This window comes from Trichosurus vulpecula, chromosome 8, assembly GCF_011100635.1.
Source record: "Trichosurus vulpecula isolate mTriVul1 chromosome 8, mTriVul1.pri, whole genome shotgun sequence".
NCBI classification, from domain to species: domain Eukaryota; kingdom Metazoa; phylum Chordata; class Mammalia; order Diprotodontia; family Phalangeridae; genus Trichosurus; species Trichosurus vulpecula.
Genome location: NC_050580.1, coordinates 62,655,319 through 62,669,782, shown reverse-complemented (window position 1 = coordinate 62,669,782; position 14,464 = coordinate 62,655,319). Strand labels below are relative to the sequence as shown.

General features: G+C 47.4%; 1 protein-coding gene across 1 annotated transcript; it reads right to left on the bottom strand.

Annotated features, from left to right (window-relative positions):
• Window positions 1-470: 470 nt before the first annotated feature.
• PPIF (peptidylprolyl isomerase F) lies at window positions 471-11,072 on the bottom strand. The gene is made up of 6 exons (XM_036735651.1): window positions 10,776-11,072; window positions 7,180-7,210; window positions 5,292-5,380; window positions 2,450-2,546; window positions 1,692-1,767; window positions 471-1,246 (listed from the first exon to the last, which is right to left on the bottom strand). The coding sequence occupies exons 1-6, from the start codon at window positions 10,980-10,982 to the stop codon at window positions 1,111-1,113; spliced, it is 636 nt and encodes a 211-aa protein (XP_036591546.1). The 5' UTR covers window positions 10,983-11,072; the 3' UTR covers window positions 471-1,110.
• Window positions 11,073-14,464: the final 3,392 nt, after the last annotated feature.

Sequence of the window (14,464 nt, the reverse complement as noted above, 5' to 3'; positions counted from 1 at the left end):
ACAAATCACAGTCAGGCCACAGGAGACCAAAGGGATGCTGAAACAGGAAGAGGGCTTGAACCCTCTTTGGTGCTGAAATGAGAGGTTACAGAGATCGCTGGGGTACGGTAAGAACCAAGTCTTTTCCTCGCCAAGTCAGTAAGACACATGACATCCAAGAATAATATTGCAGATGGACCCTCAGGATGGATTAAAGGGACGCTGGAGAGATCTACAGATATACTAGAACCCGGGCCAGGATCCATCAACAAAGAGACACATATGGCCTGGCAGGGGAGAGAGGTTTAACTATCAAGAGAAAAGATGACCCCTGTCAGCTGTACCATGGGGGAGGCTTTAATAGGATACCGTAAAAGATTAGAGGTCACAGAAGGGGAAGGAAACATAAGAGGTTATCTTTGTGTAGCACATGAGAAAAGTGAAGCCCAGAGAGGAAGTGACATCCCCAAGGTCACACACTGTGACAAAACCCAGCTTTCACAGATTCCCAGATCAGCGCTCTTCAGACCACACCACCCTTTCCCCTCTTGAAAAGAGAAGGCATTCATTTCTATTTAGTGCAATAAATTAATTAGATCTTCCGATTTTGAGGGGAAAAAATGATTACCATCTTTTGCCAATAATACTAGTGAATTCTGACTCATCAGCTCCTTGGGTGAGGCAACACCCTCTCTTTGTACCGGTTATGACAGACAGGCACCCAAAGACTCCACGTGGCCCATCCTACTTCCCTAACAGTGACTAGCCATACTAAAACAAGGTTGGATGTACTCAACCCTGCCAGGCCAGAAGTAAGAGAGAGGCCCTGAAGGCTCCTAGGAGGAAGTGAGCAGCATGTTGGGCTCAGGTTCTAAGGGGAAGCCCTGTTGGGTTGGATGGGAAAGAGACCAAGAGACAGATGCTCAAAACAGATCTTTGCACAGACAGGAACAAAACAGTGATGTAAGAAAAAAAATCAGATGCTTCCACAAATTCAGTTATCCCTAGACACAATACATTCAACTAGGAATCCCCTACAGATTCAGAGAAGTCTTTTGTAGGGGGAGAGCAGAAAGAGTGGGGGAAGAAAACAAACATGCTTGAGTAACCAAAAAGCCTCCACGGCTGGGGTTAGCTCAGCTGGCCACAGTCTGTGATAATGATCTTCTTAGATGTCTTCCCGCTCTTGGAACCATAGGATTCTATCTTCTTCACCACGTCCATACCTTCCTTGACATGGCCAAACACGACATGCTTTCCGTCCAGCCTGTGAGAAAGGGTAGACGACAGAGCTGACAAATGGGAGCCTTTCTCATGGCCAAGCTGGAGGCAAAGTCCTGACCACTAAGTTAAAAGTGGCTGCCTCTCTGTCCAGAGGGTGATTGACATTGAAGTGTCCTACACCCAAGGCCTGCAAGCATCCCTCTGGCCTACTTCTCACCCCCATACTTGTGCCCACCTCATAGACAATTATACCTGAATGTCTGTCTCACCACTGCCTGAGCCACAATGTGACCAAGATATCACTCCTGAACTGACCCTGTGTCAATTCACTTCACCAGGCTTCAGGTGCCTCATCTGTAAAATGATGCAGTTGGTCTCTGAGGATCCTTTCAGCTCTAAGGCAATGATCTTATCTCTTGTCCTGCCTTTATTAGCATGAGAAGCAGCCAACTCCTAGAAAAACCTCCCACCGGGAATACTGTACTCACCAGTCTGTCTTTGCTGTGCAAATGAAGAACTGGGATCCGTTGGTGTTGGGACCTGCATTGGCCATGGACAGGACACCTGTAGTAAGAACAAGGAGTAAAATCAGGATATCTTGGCCTCTGGCAAATATGGCAACAAGCACCATCAGGGTCTCTCAGAGCTTAAAGAAGAGCCCACTAAGGTCAGCAATCCATAAAAACCCTGTAAATCCCATGCGTCACTTATATTCCCAACAGAGGGAAACCTCTATATTACAGATGTGGAGTGAGGACAATGTCAACAGCATTTCTGAGATCCGGTATCAAAGCCAAGGCTAAAACTCACGTAGCCGGAGACCAGACCAGAGCCAAGGTCTGCTAGTGGTTGCATGAAGGACACTTTCAGACTTTACAAGATCAGACTTTAGGACATGGAAGAAAAGCAAATCCCATGGTTTAGCTAAGTGTTTTTCCAAGCTGCTTCCAGAAATATTATTTAAGGATGAGCACATAACTACAAAGTGCCAAATGACAAGCAGAAAATTGGGAGCTGGGTACCAACAAAACACACAAACATGACTGTGAGTGAGAAACACAATCAGCCACGTCTCAGGAGGTAGGCAAATGAAATAATTGTAACCATGGGCTGGGGGTGGCCAAGGAGATCGGGAAAGGAGAAACTACACTGGAGAGAGAACCTCCACCATGACAGCTTCCCAGCTCCCGTTTCATGGGGACGCATAGGTGGAGAGGTCAAAGAAGAAAAGGGGAAGAAGACTGACCAGGCCCAACGTGCTTCAGGACGAAGTTTTCATCTGGAAATCGGCTCCCGTAGATGGATTTCCCCCCTGTACCGTTGTGATTGGTGAAGTCACCAGCCTGGAGAATAAATGTCAGATTAGCAGTAATTGGCTCAGCCAGGACCAAGCAGGGGAGCTGAGCTGCTCAAGAGACAGGGTGGCTTAGCCCTCTCTCAAAGTGTCCCCCAATGGAATGCCAAAGGAGAAGGTGTCCCAGTGAATGAAATAGAACAAAGACAAATTAAAGCTTGAATTGTTCCCTGTGAAGTGATCAGCCTGGTTCTTCCGAGACTCTTAAGATCATAGGATCAGAGCTCGGGAACTCAAAGGGACTTCGGAGGCTCCCTACATCTAGTCCAACTGCCTCACAGTACAGATAGGGAAACTGAGGCCTGGAAAGGATCAGGAGGGACAGAACAACAAGAGGAGATTACAATGTAAAAACTGTTAGCAAAGGAATCCTATCCTTAAAAACCCTTCACCCTATTACTGGATTATCTATGCTGACTAATCTTCCCCCAAAAGAGAGCTGACTAATCTTCCCCAAAGCGCTTATCTGCTTATCACAAGAAACAACCAGAAGAGACCCCTAATTTCCCAACACTCGGTTCAGTCCATATGCACTATCTTCCTTCCACAGGGACACTGTGGTTTCCCGTCTTACACACTCTGGAGCACTGTGGCTCGATGCCAGGGACACGTCACTGCTAAGAGTGCCAGCCTTGTGTCATCTAGAAATTTGTGCCATGCCCCATGTCATCACATCACAGGATGTACTCCTACCCCTCTGCCCTGGGGCAGACCAGACTGCCATGTGTCAACAAATACAAAAGGAGAGACAGGGAGGAAGAGAGGGAAGGAAGGAAGAAGGCAGAGAGACACAGACTTCGTACAACTTCACTGCCCCCTCCAAGCCAGCCCACAGACTCCCTTACATACTTCTTAGAAAGGAAACCCTTAATGTGAGGGTTCTAAACCCTGGGGTCTGTGAACTTAAAAAAAATTTTTTTACAATTGTGTTTCAATGCAATTGGTTTCCTTTGCAAACCCTATTCAGAGAAGGGGTCAGTGGGCTTCAGCAGATACCTCCAAAGGGGCCCATGACCCACAAGAGATTGAGAACCTGTGTCCTAAGTGGGTTGGACGTGGGGCAGGTTAGTCAGCAAACTCCTGGGCCTGGGTGTGCCACAGAATGATGACGAAACATCACAAGATGATGCCAATGATTCAGAGGTATGTAGATTCAGCCACGAGCTGATGAAGGTTAACCTGCAACCTACCTAGAGGCCTGTGCCCCTGCATCACCCAACTCCATCTAAGTGAACATGAGTGAAACAGGCAGCTTCGAAGTTGGCCGTGCCTCCATCCCGTAAGCCACAGCTGGGTCAGAGGACATCTGGCAGCCAAAAGGCTGGGCCACCCTGTGAGGCCCAATGAAGGCGCCCCAGCTCACTCGCCACACCTCTCCTTCAATTTGCCCTCAAGCATCATTCTCGACACCATGTGGCTACAGAATCCTTGGTGGAACTTGTGGAAACCTTAAAGGACGGTATGGGGGTCACAGATACCCTTGAGATAAAGAAGTTTTGGGGAAACTCTGAAGCAAAATGCAGGGAATTAAGGCTACTCCATGATGAAAAGTCACCATGTATAATAAGAAGTTTAATAAAACAGGAAACCACATGTTATCAAAATAGCAAAGAGCACCACTTGGCCTGCAGCTTTCTTATGCCAGCTCCCCCAGGGCACCATGGATCAGTTCTGGAGAAACTGAAGGGGACAGTAGGGAAAGAAGACTGACTGCCTCCCTCCCACATGGTCAGTCAATGGCACACAAAAGCCAGGAGCCCACAACTGGGCTTTCCCACATAGATCAGGATAGAAAAGGTAGGGGGCAGAGGTAGGCTAAAAGGAGAAGAGAAAATGAAACAAAAACCCAACTCCACTGGCTTCTCCAAACTCTCCCAGCACTGAGTTAGGGCCTCTCCTATACACTCACCACGTTCTAGTTTATACGTCATTATCTGTGTTCCTGGCCATCCCTAATAGACAGCTTAAACTTTTAATCAGAGACAGAGCTCAGATGCCACTGCCTTCATCCTACCACTTAAGCATCTTTCCCTTGGAAATTATATTGTATTATTTTCTCCACCAAAACCCCCCCTCCCGAGGCAACTGGGGTTAAGTGACTTGCCCAGGGTCACACAGCTAGTGAGTGTCTGAGGCCACATTTGAACTCAGATTCTCCTGATTCCAGAGCTGGTACTCTCTCCACTGCACTATCTAGCTGCCCCTTATTTTCAATATACTCTGTATCTACTCATGGGTAATTGCTGTATGCCTTCCACCCTCAGTAGATTATAAGCTCATTGAGGGCAGGTGTTGTTTCCATTTTATCTCTGCTTCTCTCATGCTTCTCTCTGCTTCTCTCATTCAGAAGGTCCTTAAAAAACGTTTGCTGAATTAAGGTTTTTCAAATTTCTTGCCCAAGTCAAACCCAAAGATCCACCCTGTGCTAAGGACTCAGAAGAGATCCCTCATTCACTGTCCAGTCTCCGCTGTCCCCAAGACTGGAGCAGATATTCAGTGGAGAGAACTCTTTGTCCTCCTTCCCTCACCATTAGTGAATACCATATTACATCTCCCTGGGATCCCCTAAGACACAGCCTAACCCTGCACCCCCCCACTACCTGTGTTGTTCTCTCTTCCTCTGATCCTCAGAGACTTAGAAAGCGTCACCTCCCCCATCACCAATTCATTCAGCCACTATGCTAGCCACCCGACCAGATTCCCAGATCACAACGGGAAAAGTTTCAAACCTTACCTGACACATGAATGAAGGAATAACTCTGTGGAAGGTTGATCCCTTGTACCCGAAGCCCTTTTCACCAGTGCACAGGGCTCTGAAATTCTCTGAGGACCAAAGAAAACAAAGAATCAGAATTATTTCATAATTTTCCCTCTTCTCACCTTGTGATTCGTAGAGCACAAGGGTCCATGAACTTGTTTTGTTAACTCTATTTCAATGCTGTCATTTTCCTCTGCAATCACACTTATCTTATTCATTTAAAAAACATCCCAAGGCAGGGTCTGTTGGTTTTACCACACTGCGAAAGGTCCAAGACGCTCCAAAAGTTTAGTAAGAAGCCCTCGGCCATAGGAGGTAATACAGGTCTTCATCCAGCTGCTGCTACCATTTTATTCAAGGTTACACTGGATCTACTTTGCCTCTTGTACAGGCCCTACAAGAAGGTATGCTCCCTGAGGGCAGGGATTATTCTGTTTTTGTCTTTTAATATCTAGCACTCTCTAGCACACTAGCACAATACCTGGTACACAATCAGCACCGAATACATGCTTGATGTGTTGATCACAGCAGTGTAGATTCTTCAAACCCGAGGCGAGAAAGCAGTGTACACCACAGAAGTGAAGAACCCAAGCTTTGGGTCCCATTCCTGCCCAAAGCTAGCCAAGTAACCACAGCCAAGTGCCGTCCCCTCTCTGGGCCTCAGAGGCTGGCACCAGACGATCTGTAAGATTCCCTTCTCATGCTATTATTTCAAGATGAATGCTGCAAAGCTAGCCCTCTGAAGAAGAGATCCAGTTACAAAGACAGAATCACAAGGCACAGACATTTCCCTTTCACTAGAGCTTAAATGAAGATTTAACAGAAGAGAATTAACATACAGGTCCAAATGCTCAAGTCCAATACTTTACCTCCCCTTTCTCAGGATTCCCCAGCCCCATAGACTGAATCAATCAACAAGCATCTACTGAGTGAGTACTATATACCAGGCCTTGTGCTAGATGCAAGGGCCTGAACTCAAGCAGCTTCCACTCTTCTAGGGAAGAAGAGAAGGTTTTAAGAAATGAATTCCAAAGGGGAGCGTCTTTCCCCCAAAGCAGGCAATTTTGTTGGCAATTCAGGCACTTAGTCAACGAGGTGTGCCCTCATCCAAATCAAAATCATCCCTTTTACACACAGGAGGCAAAGAAATCACTGCCCATTGACCATGTCCTACTCCAATTCTTCTCATTCTCAAAGGCTACTTGGTGGGAGCGGGGGGCGTTAGGGCCCCCAAAAGTGCCCAAAAGGAAGACTTCTAATTTCCCATGTCTCTGGAAGGCCTACAGCAAAATAAGCTGTTCTAAAGTGCCTTCCTATATATTATCTCATTTGGAGCACAGAGAAGGGATATCAAAACTGTAAAAGATTTAGAAGAGATCACAGAAAGCTGCAAGGGGCCTCATGGACCATCTAGTTCAAGGACTCTTAGTCTAGGGTCTACCAACGTGTTTTTTTTTTTTTTACTATTTTAATAACTGTATTTTAACACAGTCGGTTTCTTTTGCAATCCTTTGGATTTTAGTTTATGCATTTAAAAATACTATTCCAGGAAGGGCCCCATAGGCTTCATCAGACAATGTCAAAGGGGTCCATGGACCACAAAAGGGGAAGAGGCCCTGGTCTAGTCCATGCCCCTCACTTTAAAGACCTAGTCTGCTCTGCTCATCTGAGAGATGAGCAAACAAAGGGTTAGATGACAATTTCCAGAATCCCAGTTAGTTTTCTTTCCAGTGGGCAGCGCTTCCTGCCCAGCTCAGAGTGTAGGACCCCAGACCCCACGGATGCTCAATGGAACAGCAAAGTTTGGTTATCTTAGCTCTGAAGCACGGATGGGGTCCTGGCCCTGAACGTTCACCGAACTCACCTGCAGTCTTCGGCACCACATCTGCTTTGAGCTACAGAGAAGGAAAGAAGAAAAAAACAGAAAAGAACAAGTCAGTTTGGGGGCACATCCAAGAGAATGGATCTCATGATTCCCAGCAAGGGGACGGCCCTGGAGTCAGGAGACCCTGCTCTGGTCTTAGCTGGGTCACTAACTAGAGGACTGACCTTCCGTAGGTCCTTTCATTGCTCTGGGTTTCAAGTTTCTTCATCTATGTAATGATGAGACTGAACAAGATGATTAAAGGGAGCATGGCATCGTGAAGAGAACGCCAGATTTTTGGTAACAGGAATTGGCTTCCAATTCCTGCTCTGCCCCTTCCTACTGTGTGACCTCAGGCCAATTTCTTAACCTCTCTGGGCCTCAGCTTCTTCATCTGTAAAATGTGGGGTTAGATTAGATGGTTTCTGGGATCCCTTCCAGCTCTGATAGTCTATGGTTCTACAAACTTGGAATTATTAGTTGCCTGTTGTATACAGGGCCTTGTGGTAGCTAGGTACCAGGGATGCAAAGATGGGGGGAAAAATGACAAGGTCTCTTCCCTCAAAGAGGTCACTGAGGTGAAAAAGGCTTTGCCTTCCAACTGACCAGACTTAGTGCGGCCTAGAAGGACCTAATTCTAGTCCAGGACTGGATGAATTCGTATTCTCTCCCCACTACCATCTCAGGGACCAAAAAGACCCGACCTGGGTTGAATACCACTTTACTTTCCTCATCTGTAAAAGGGGCCTAATAACAGCGTTGACATCATAGGGTGGTTGTAAGGATCAAGGCTATAAAGAGCTTGGGTAAAATTTTAAACACAATTTGGGAGCTAAGACTCGTGTTATTCTCCTTAATGTATGAACCAGCACCAAAAAGATAAGCATCTGTTACTGAGAGACACACCGCACCGGCACCCACTTTCTGGATGCCACCAAAGCTGTTTCCAAGGAGCCCTTAACTGGGCAGGATCTTTAATATGAGGGGAGGGAAAGGAAGGCCAGGCTGTAAGGGGAGAAGAAAGACTTCAGACCATTTGCCCAGGACTGATTGTGTCCTAGGAGGAACAAGGGAATGGAATGCTTGACCCAGAGCTTTCATTCAGCCCAAAGCAACCTCTCCCCACCCCACCCCCAGCTCCCAAAGCACTGATGGCCTGGACCACACCTGAACCACTTGTTTGGGCCTTACCATGAAGAGACAACGTGGTATAATTCACAGGGCAATTAGGCCCTGCTTCTGTAACTTACTAGTTGTATGACCTTGAGCGAGTAACTTAAAATACTCTGATTTCCAGTTTCCTCATCTATAAAATTCAGCAACGAGGCCTGCACCGCCTACTTCACACAACTGTTGTAAGAAAAATCCTCTGTAAGCTTCAAAGCCCTATAAAAATGTGCTTTCTTTTCTCACAGTGTTCTAAGCTGTAAAGCTCTATAAACATGTAAGTTTATCATCTTTCCAGCACTTCCATATTTGACTGTTATCTACACAACTGGCTCACAGGTTCCTGAAGGGCAAGGAATAGAATTATAATAATTGTAGAAACAAAAGCTAACATTTAAATAAAGCTTACTACATGCCAGGCACTGCACTAAACGCTTTACAATTAAGATTTCATTTGAGCTTCACAACAACCCTGGGAGGTAGGTGCTATTATTATCCTCATGTTACAATTGAGGAAACCCAGGCAAACAGAGGTTAAGTGACTTGCCCAAGGTAAATTTTAAGGCCAGAAGCTATTTTAGTAATCTTCTAACAGATCCTTCTCATTTTTTAAGATGAGAAAATTCAGACTCAGCACAGGAAAAGTGATGGGTGCCAGGTCAGAAAGCAAGTCGGTGTCCGAGGCAAAGCTCAGGTCTCTGGCCCCTGGTCAAACTCCCCTCCACATTTGTATATTGGCTTGAATCCATTTCTAAACCTGCTAATACTCACAACAATCCCATGAAGTAGGTGCATAAATATGTCCAATTCACAGACAGGGAAATGGAGGGATGCCCAAAGGTTTACATCGAACCTGACCGGAGCATTCAACAAATGTCTGTCGGATTAAAGTGCTACTTGGTTTCAGGTGATGATGACCCCTCTCAGTCCTGACCTTTGAGGAAAGGCCCTTCTAGCTCCTTCGGGCTCCTGCTCACCCAGGCCTAGGACAGCTACTGCCTTGCCTTGGCTCCAAATTATCACTGGCTGTCCAAGTAATCTGAGGGCGGGTGGCTAGAGAAAGCAAGGGAGCCTCTGAGTACACAAAGGACAAGGGTGCCAGGCAAGCCGAGCTTCAAGGAGCAGAATCAACAGAAGACAAGGGTCTTATTCAGCATTTTGCCAGCCCAGGGCACTGCTTATTTCTCCCTACTCAAACAACAGAGCCCTATGCCTTCCCTCACACACCCTTCATCCCCCAGCTCCTTCCACCTTGTAAAACAGAAAATGATATTGTAAACTCACTGAGGGAAAGGAATAAGTCCTATCATTCCCTATCTTTATTTCTGTATGTCTGCCAGAGCCTGGCTCAATAATCAATTAATCAAATAAACCTGCCTAAACTTTAGTTAAGGAAACTGGGGTTCAAATCCCACCTCAAACACTGTCAGGGCCTCAAGGTTCTCATCCGAAAAATGGGGATAATCAGAGGTACTACTAGCTATTTCACAAGGCTGTCATGAGGAAAGCACTTGGTACACTGTAGAGACCTATGTGAGTGAGTTATTACTACTACTCTAAGGAATGAGCTAAGTGAGGGGAGCTACGGTCAAATCTCCAGGAGGATCGAAAGTCTCTCGAAATTCCTGGGTTTTATGAGGATGGAGTTGTGGACTCCAAAACCCACACAAGCAAACAGTTATGCAAATAGTTGCTGGGGCCATGTGACCCTCCGTGGTTTGGTGTGGGTTTTTTTTTCCCCTCCCCAACCTAGGAGCCAAGAATTCTGAATCCTCTCCCCAACCCCCAAAGCTCCTCTGCTGCTCCCTCTGAAGGGCAATTCGGCTGCCTAGGGGTAGATTCCTGATAACAGGTCTACCCAACAGTCCTGAATTGCGACATACCCCTTTCACCTCTGCCCCCTAGTCCCCCAATCCCCAAACAATGCGGTTGGACCTGCTGGCCCTTTCCTTCTAAGGGGATGACCTTGAACTGATTTTCCCAAGGTTTCTTTCCCTCCACTCCCTGGGAGAGAGGGGCAAGGCTTCCCAACCCCTCCCCCCGCCCCCGCATCTGAAAACTTAAAACTCATAAAGTTGGGGGGAGGGGGTCCGCTGGAAAATAGACCTTTGCAGCCACTTCTCCAAATCTCATCAGTTTCCTCATTTGAAATATGAGGCCCAGAGTGGTTAACTGACTCGTTTATGGCATCCAACAGGTTAGTGGCAGATGCCAGACCGGTGGTCCAAGCGCCTTGCCAGGAGTCTCTCTCCGCTTAAAGGGTAAGAGAAGCGCCGCCCCGGTCACTCGGCTCCCGCAGCCCCGAGCCCCCCAGGGCCCATCCCCCAATCAGAGGGCCAGAGCCAGGCCCCGCCCCCTCCGCCCGTGACCTTGAGCTCGGGCCGGCGGGCCGGCCCCGGCGCAGCCCGGGTCCGCACGCGCTCACCCACCTCCAGCACCACCCGGCCGAGCGGCTGCTCCTCGGCCCCCACGTCCAGGTAGACGAGCGGGTTCTTGGCGGCGCCGCCTGCCCCCGAGTCGGAGCTGCTGGCGCTGCTGCGGGCGCCGCGGAGCCGGGCGAGCGTCGGGGCCGCGGAGGTCCGCTGCGTGGCCAGGCCCAGGGTCAGCAGTCGGGGGCCGCAGCGCAGCGCCAGCATCGCGGAACGAGGCGCACGGAAACCAGGAGGAGCGAGGATGGAGAGCGTGCGCACGGACCAAGATCCGCCCACTGCGGCCAAGAGCGCGAAAGAAACGTCCGCCCTCTCCGCACCCGGGCTTTTAATCCCCCGCGGCTCCGCCTCGCGTGGCCCCGCCCCCGGGGCGTGGGGATGGAGGCGAGAGGCGGGGGATACTGACAGCCTGCCAGGGCTTACTTCCTGCCGCCTGTCCTAGGGTCACCTGTCCTGGCTTTCCCATCCAGGCCTGTTGCTGGGCACAGGGCGGAAAAGGAACTTCCCCTGGGATTACCTCATCGGTGTAGGGAACTCCTGGATGAGCAAACTCCCTCCACCAATGCAGGTGGGCACTTTCTGTGCAATTTATAGTCTCAACACAGGTGCCCATTGTCCTGCCCAGGGTCACACGGGCAGTATGTATCAGAGGCTGCACTTGAGCCCAGGTGTGCCCCCAGGTGGACACTGGCCTCCTGGTTGTTCTATGAACAAGACCCTCCATCTCTCAGCTCTGGGCATTTTTTCTGGCTGTCCACCATGCCTGGAATAGATCTCCTTCCTCCACTCTGACTACTGACCTCTTCTGCTTCCTTCAAGTACCAACTAAAATCATACCTTTTTTTTGGAAGCCTCCCCCCCCACTTAATGCTAGTGCATTCCCTCTGTGGTTTCCAATTTATCAGGACTATAGCTATTGTTATTGTTCAGTCATTTCAGTCCATCCCGACTCTTCAGTGACCCCATTTGGGGTTTTCTTGGCAAAGATACTGGAATGGTTTGCCATTTCCTTCTCCAGCTCATTTTACAGATGAGGAAACTGAGGCAGACAGGGTTAAGGGACTTGCCCAGGGTCACACAGCAAATAAGTATTTGAGTCCAGATTCAAACTCCTTGATATGAATCTTCCTGACTCCAGGCCCAGTATTCTATCCGTTGCATCACCTAGCTGCCTGAATATAGCTTGCATCACATATATTTGTTCACATATTTTCTCCCCCATTTTGTTACAAGCTCTTGAGGTTAAGAACTGTCTTTTTTTATCCCCTGGCACATCGTGGACACTTAATAAATAGATTGAATTGAATTGAAACTGATTGATTCCAGATTCCAAAGACAGCTCTCTATCCACCCTGGCATACAGTGATAATAAATTGTCCTGGTGTTGAGAAAACTGGGGGTGGGACGGATGAAGTGGTCTTCCAGGAACTGAGAAATCCCTGAGGCCTGTCAGGATCATCTTTCTCTCCCCTTCTTTGAACTGTAGGAGATAGGTGAGAAGTTTTCTCACTCATTTTTAGACAAAAGGCTCTCAACTTTTGGCTCCTAAGCCCAGGAAACAGTTAGTTAAAAACAAGAATGCAGGGACCAAGACCCATCAGGAGAGTGAAAGAGACAAAAATACGTGGTGATGCCAAGAACCTGAAACAGGAGAGAAATGGGAGTTCTTTGCTTTATCCCTGTCGGCCGGATGCTGTTCCATGTTGTCGTTATTTGAGAGTATTCTCCTCCTCTTGGATTGTAAAGCTCCATCCATGAGGACAGAGATTATGTCACTTCAGTTTGAGCTCTGAAGCCCTTGATACTTTTCCCAGTTTCAGTATGGCTGACCTGTGTGATCAATTATGCATATTACCACCATGGTTATCCAGTTCAACATTGTACCAAACCATGCAAGTGTCCTAATAGCACAAGCACTTAATATGCAAAATCAATAGGGAAAAAATTAAACAATGGAGTCATTCTCCACTACCCATATACAACTGAGTTTAATATCTATGTCACCCCAAGTATTGGATGGGGAAGAAAACCTCCTACAGAAATGGATGAACTGGTAAAGAAACTTTATCTTTTGCTCTCTCGATGGCCATCAAGGAAATCTGATAATCTCTCCAGGAAGGCTAGAATTAGCCAAAGCCTCTCAGCTGTGGAGTCATTAGTTCTACCAGGACCTTGGCTTAGGGACACCTTGGTAGTACCACATCCCCCTTCTGTAGGACTGCATAGACCACAGTCTTCAGCTTTCCTGTCCATCTCGTGGCACACTTGACCCTAGTCAAATCACCTTCTCCCGGACTCTAATCATCCTTTTCTTTCCCTTGAGGCTTCCCCTCTCTTTTCTTCATTTTCCAAGTTTGTACTTCATCATGCAATCCATGAGTCCAAGAGCAAGACCCTCGGGAGTCCAACAGCCCCAAACTTTCTTGAATGGACCAGAGGGATCCTGCCTCCTGACTGTAGGCTCCTGAAGCTGTGCTGGAGAGCTCCCATAAAGGAAGTCCTATCCCCCTCATTTAAACTACAACCTTTATAGGGCTGATGTAGAGAAAGTACTTTGTAAATCTTAAAACACCATATAAATGTGAGCTTTTAAGTCATTCTTATTAGTAATAATAAAAATCAATGTGAAGTGAGTGCTAAATAATAAGGTTTCTACTCTCCATTTATTTTCCCCAACCCTATTCCTTATAGTGAGTATATAGATTATATTCACCATGAGTATGTTTCATGCTCTTTCCCCTTTCCAGGGCCCTCCTAGCAATGTTACTGAGTTAAAACCTTCTCACCATGCCCCACAAGGGAATAGGACTGTGAATAGTATGAGAGACACTGTCCCCCCATCTCTATCCCTCCACAGCTTTAAATGGCCAAAAACTAATAATAAAAGGAGAGAGCGTCTCTCCAAAATCATCAGGACCTTAGAGACCATCTACTCCCAAGTCCCTCATTTTACAGAGTGGGAAACCAAGACCGAAGAGGGGAAGGGATTTGTCTAAAGTCACCCAGATAGTTGCTGAGCTGGTACTCAGACCCAGGCCTTCGCCATCATCTATACCTCCCGAGGCAGACCAAACCTTCTGGGACAGAGAGCAGATGCCTTCTCTCACTATTGTCAGAGAGATGGGAAGCCCAAGGGCAGCCGTGCAGAGAAGGGAGGGAAGATTTCCCCAATGAGGGGATACTCAAATATTGTATTCCCTCAGTAGAATGCATGCTCTTTGAGGAAAGATACAATAAAGTCCTCTGTACAAAATACCTAGAACAGGACATGGAATATTGTAAGTGTTACTTGGTTTATGGGCCTTAATACATGTATTCAATTGAATCGAATTGTATCTAGTGCTGCTGACATCCGTGATGCAAGAATCCTTTCTGAAACATTGCTCCCGAGTCTAGATGCTCATCAGTATGTTTAACTGATTCCCCTCACATGGATCTGAAATTCTCTTCCCTCTGAATTTGACCCATTGGTCCTCATAAGATACGACCCACTGGAGCTCCCCAGAAGAGGGGCATGAATGAATGTTTGTTCCCTGTGAGCCCCTGTTTGACAACAAGGTCTCTTTTTCTACATGCTAAGCAGCCCCAGTTCCTTCAAATATTTTTTATAGGATGCATTTCCCAGAAACTTTTCCATTCTGGAAAGAGTAGATAAGAGCCTCAGCTCTAGAGACAGAAGAGTTGGATTT

Bases quoted from the DNA above. Each gene is read 5' to 3' on its own strand.
- PPIF (XM_036735651.1), bottom strand. From the start codon at position 10,982: ATGCTGGCGCTGCGCTGCGGCCCCCGACTGCTGACCCTGGGCCTGGCC. The intron at 2,547-5,291 runs GTAAGGTTTGAA...TTTATTCTCCAG, and splicing joins TTCCTTCATTCATGTGTCAG to GCTGGTGACTTCACCAATCA. The intron at 1,768-2,449 runs GTCAGTCTTCTT...TTCTTACTACAG, and splicing joins CCTGAAGCACGTTGGGCCTG to GTGTCCTGTCCATGGCCAAT.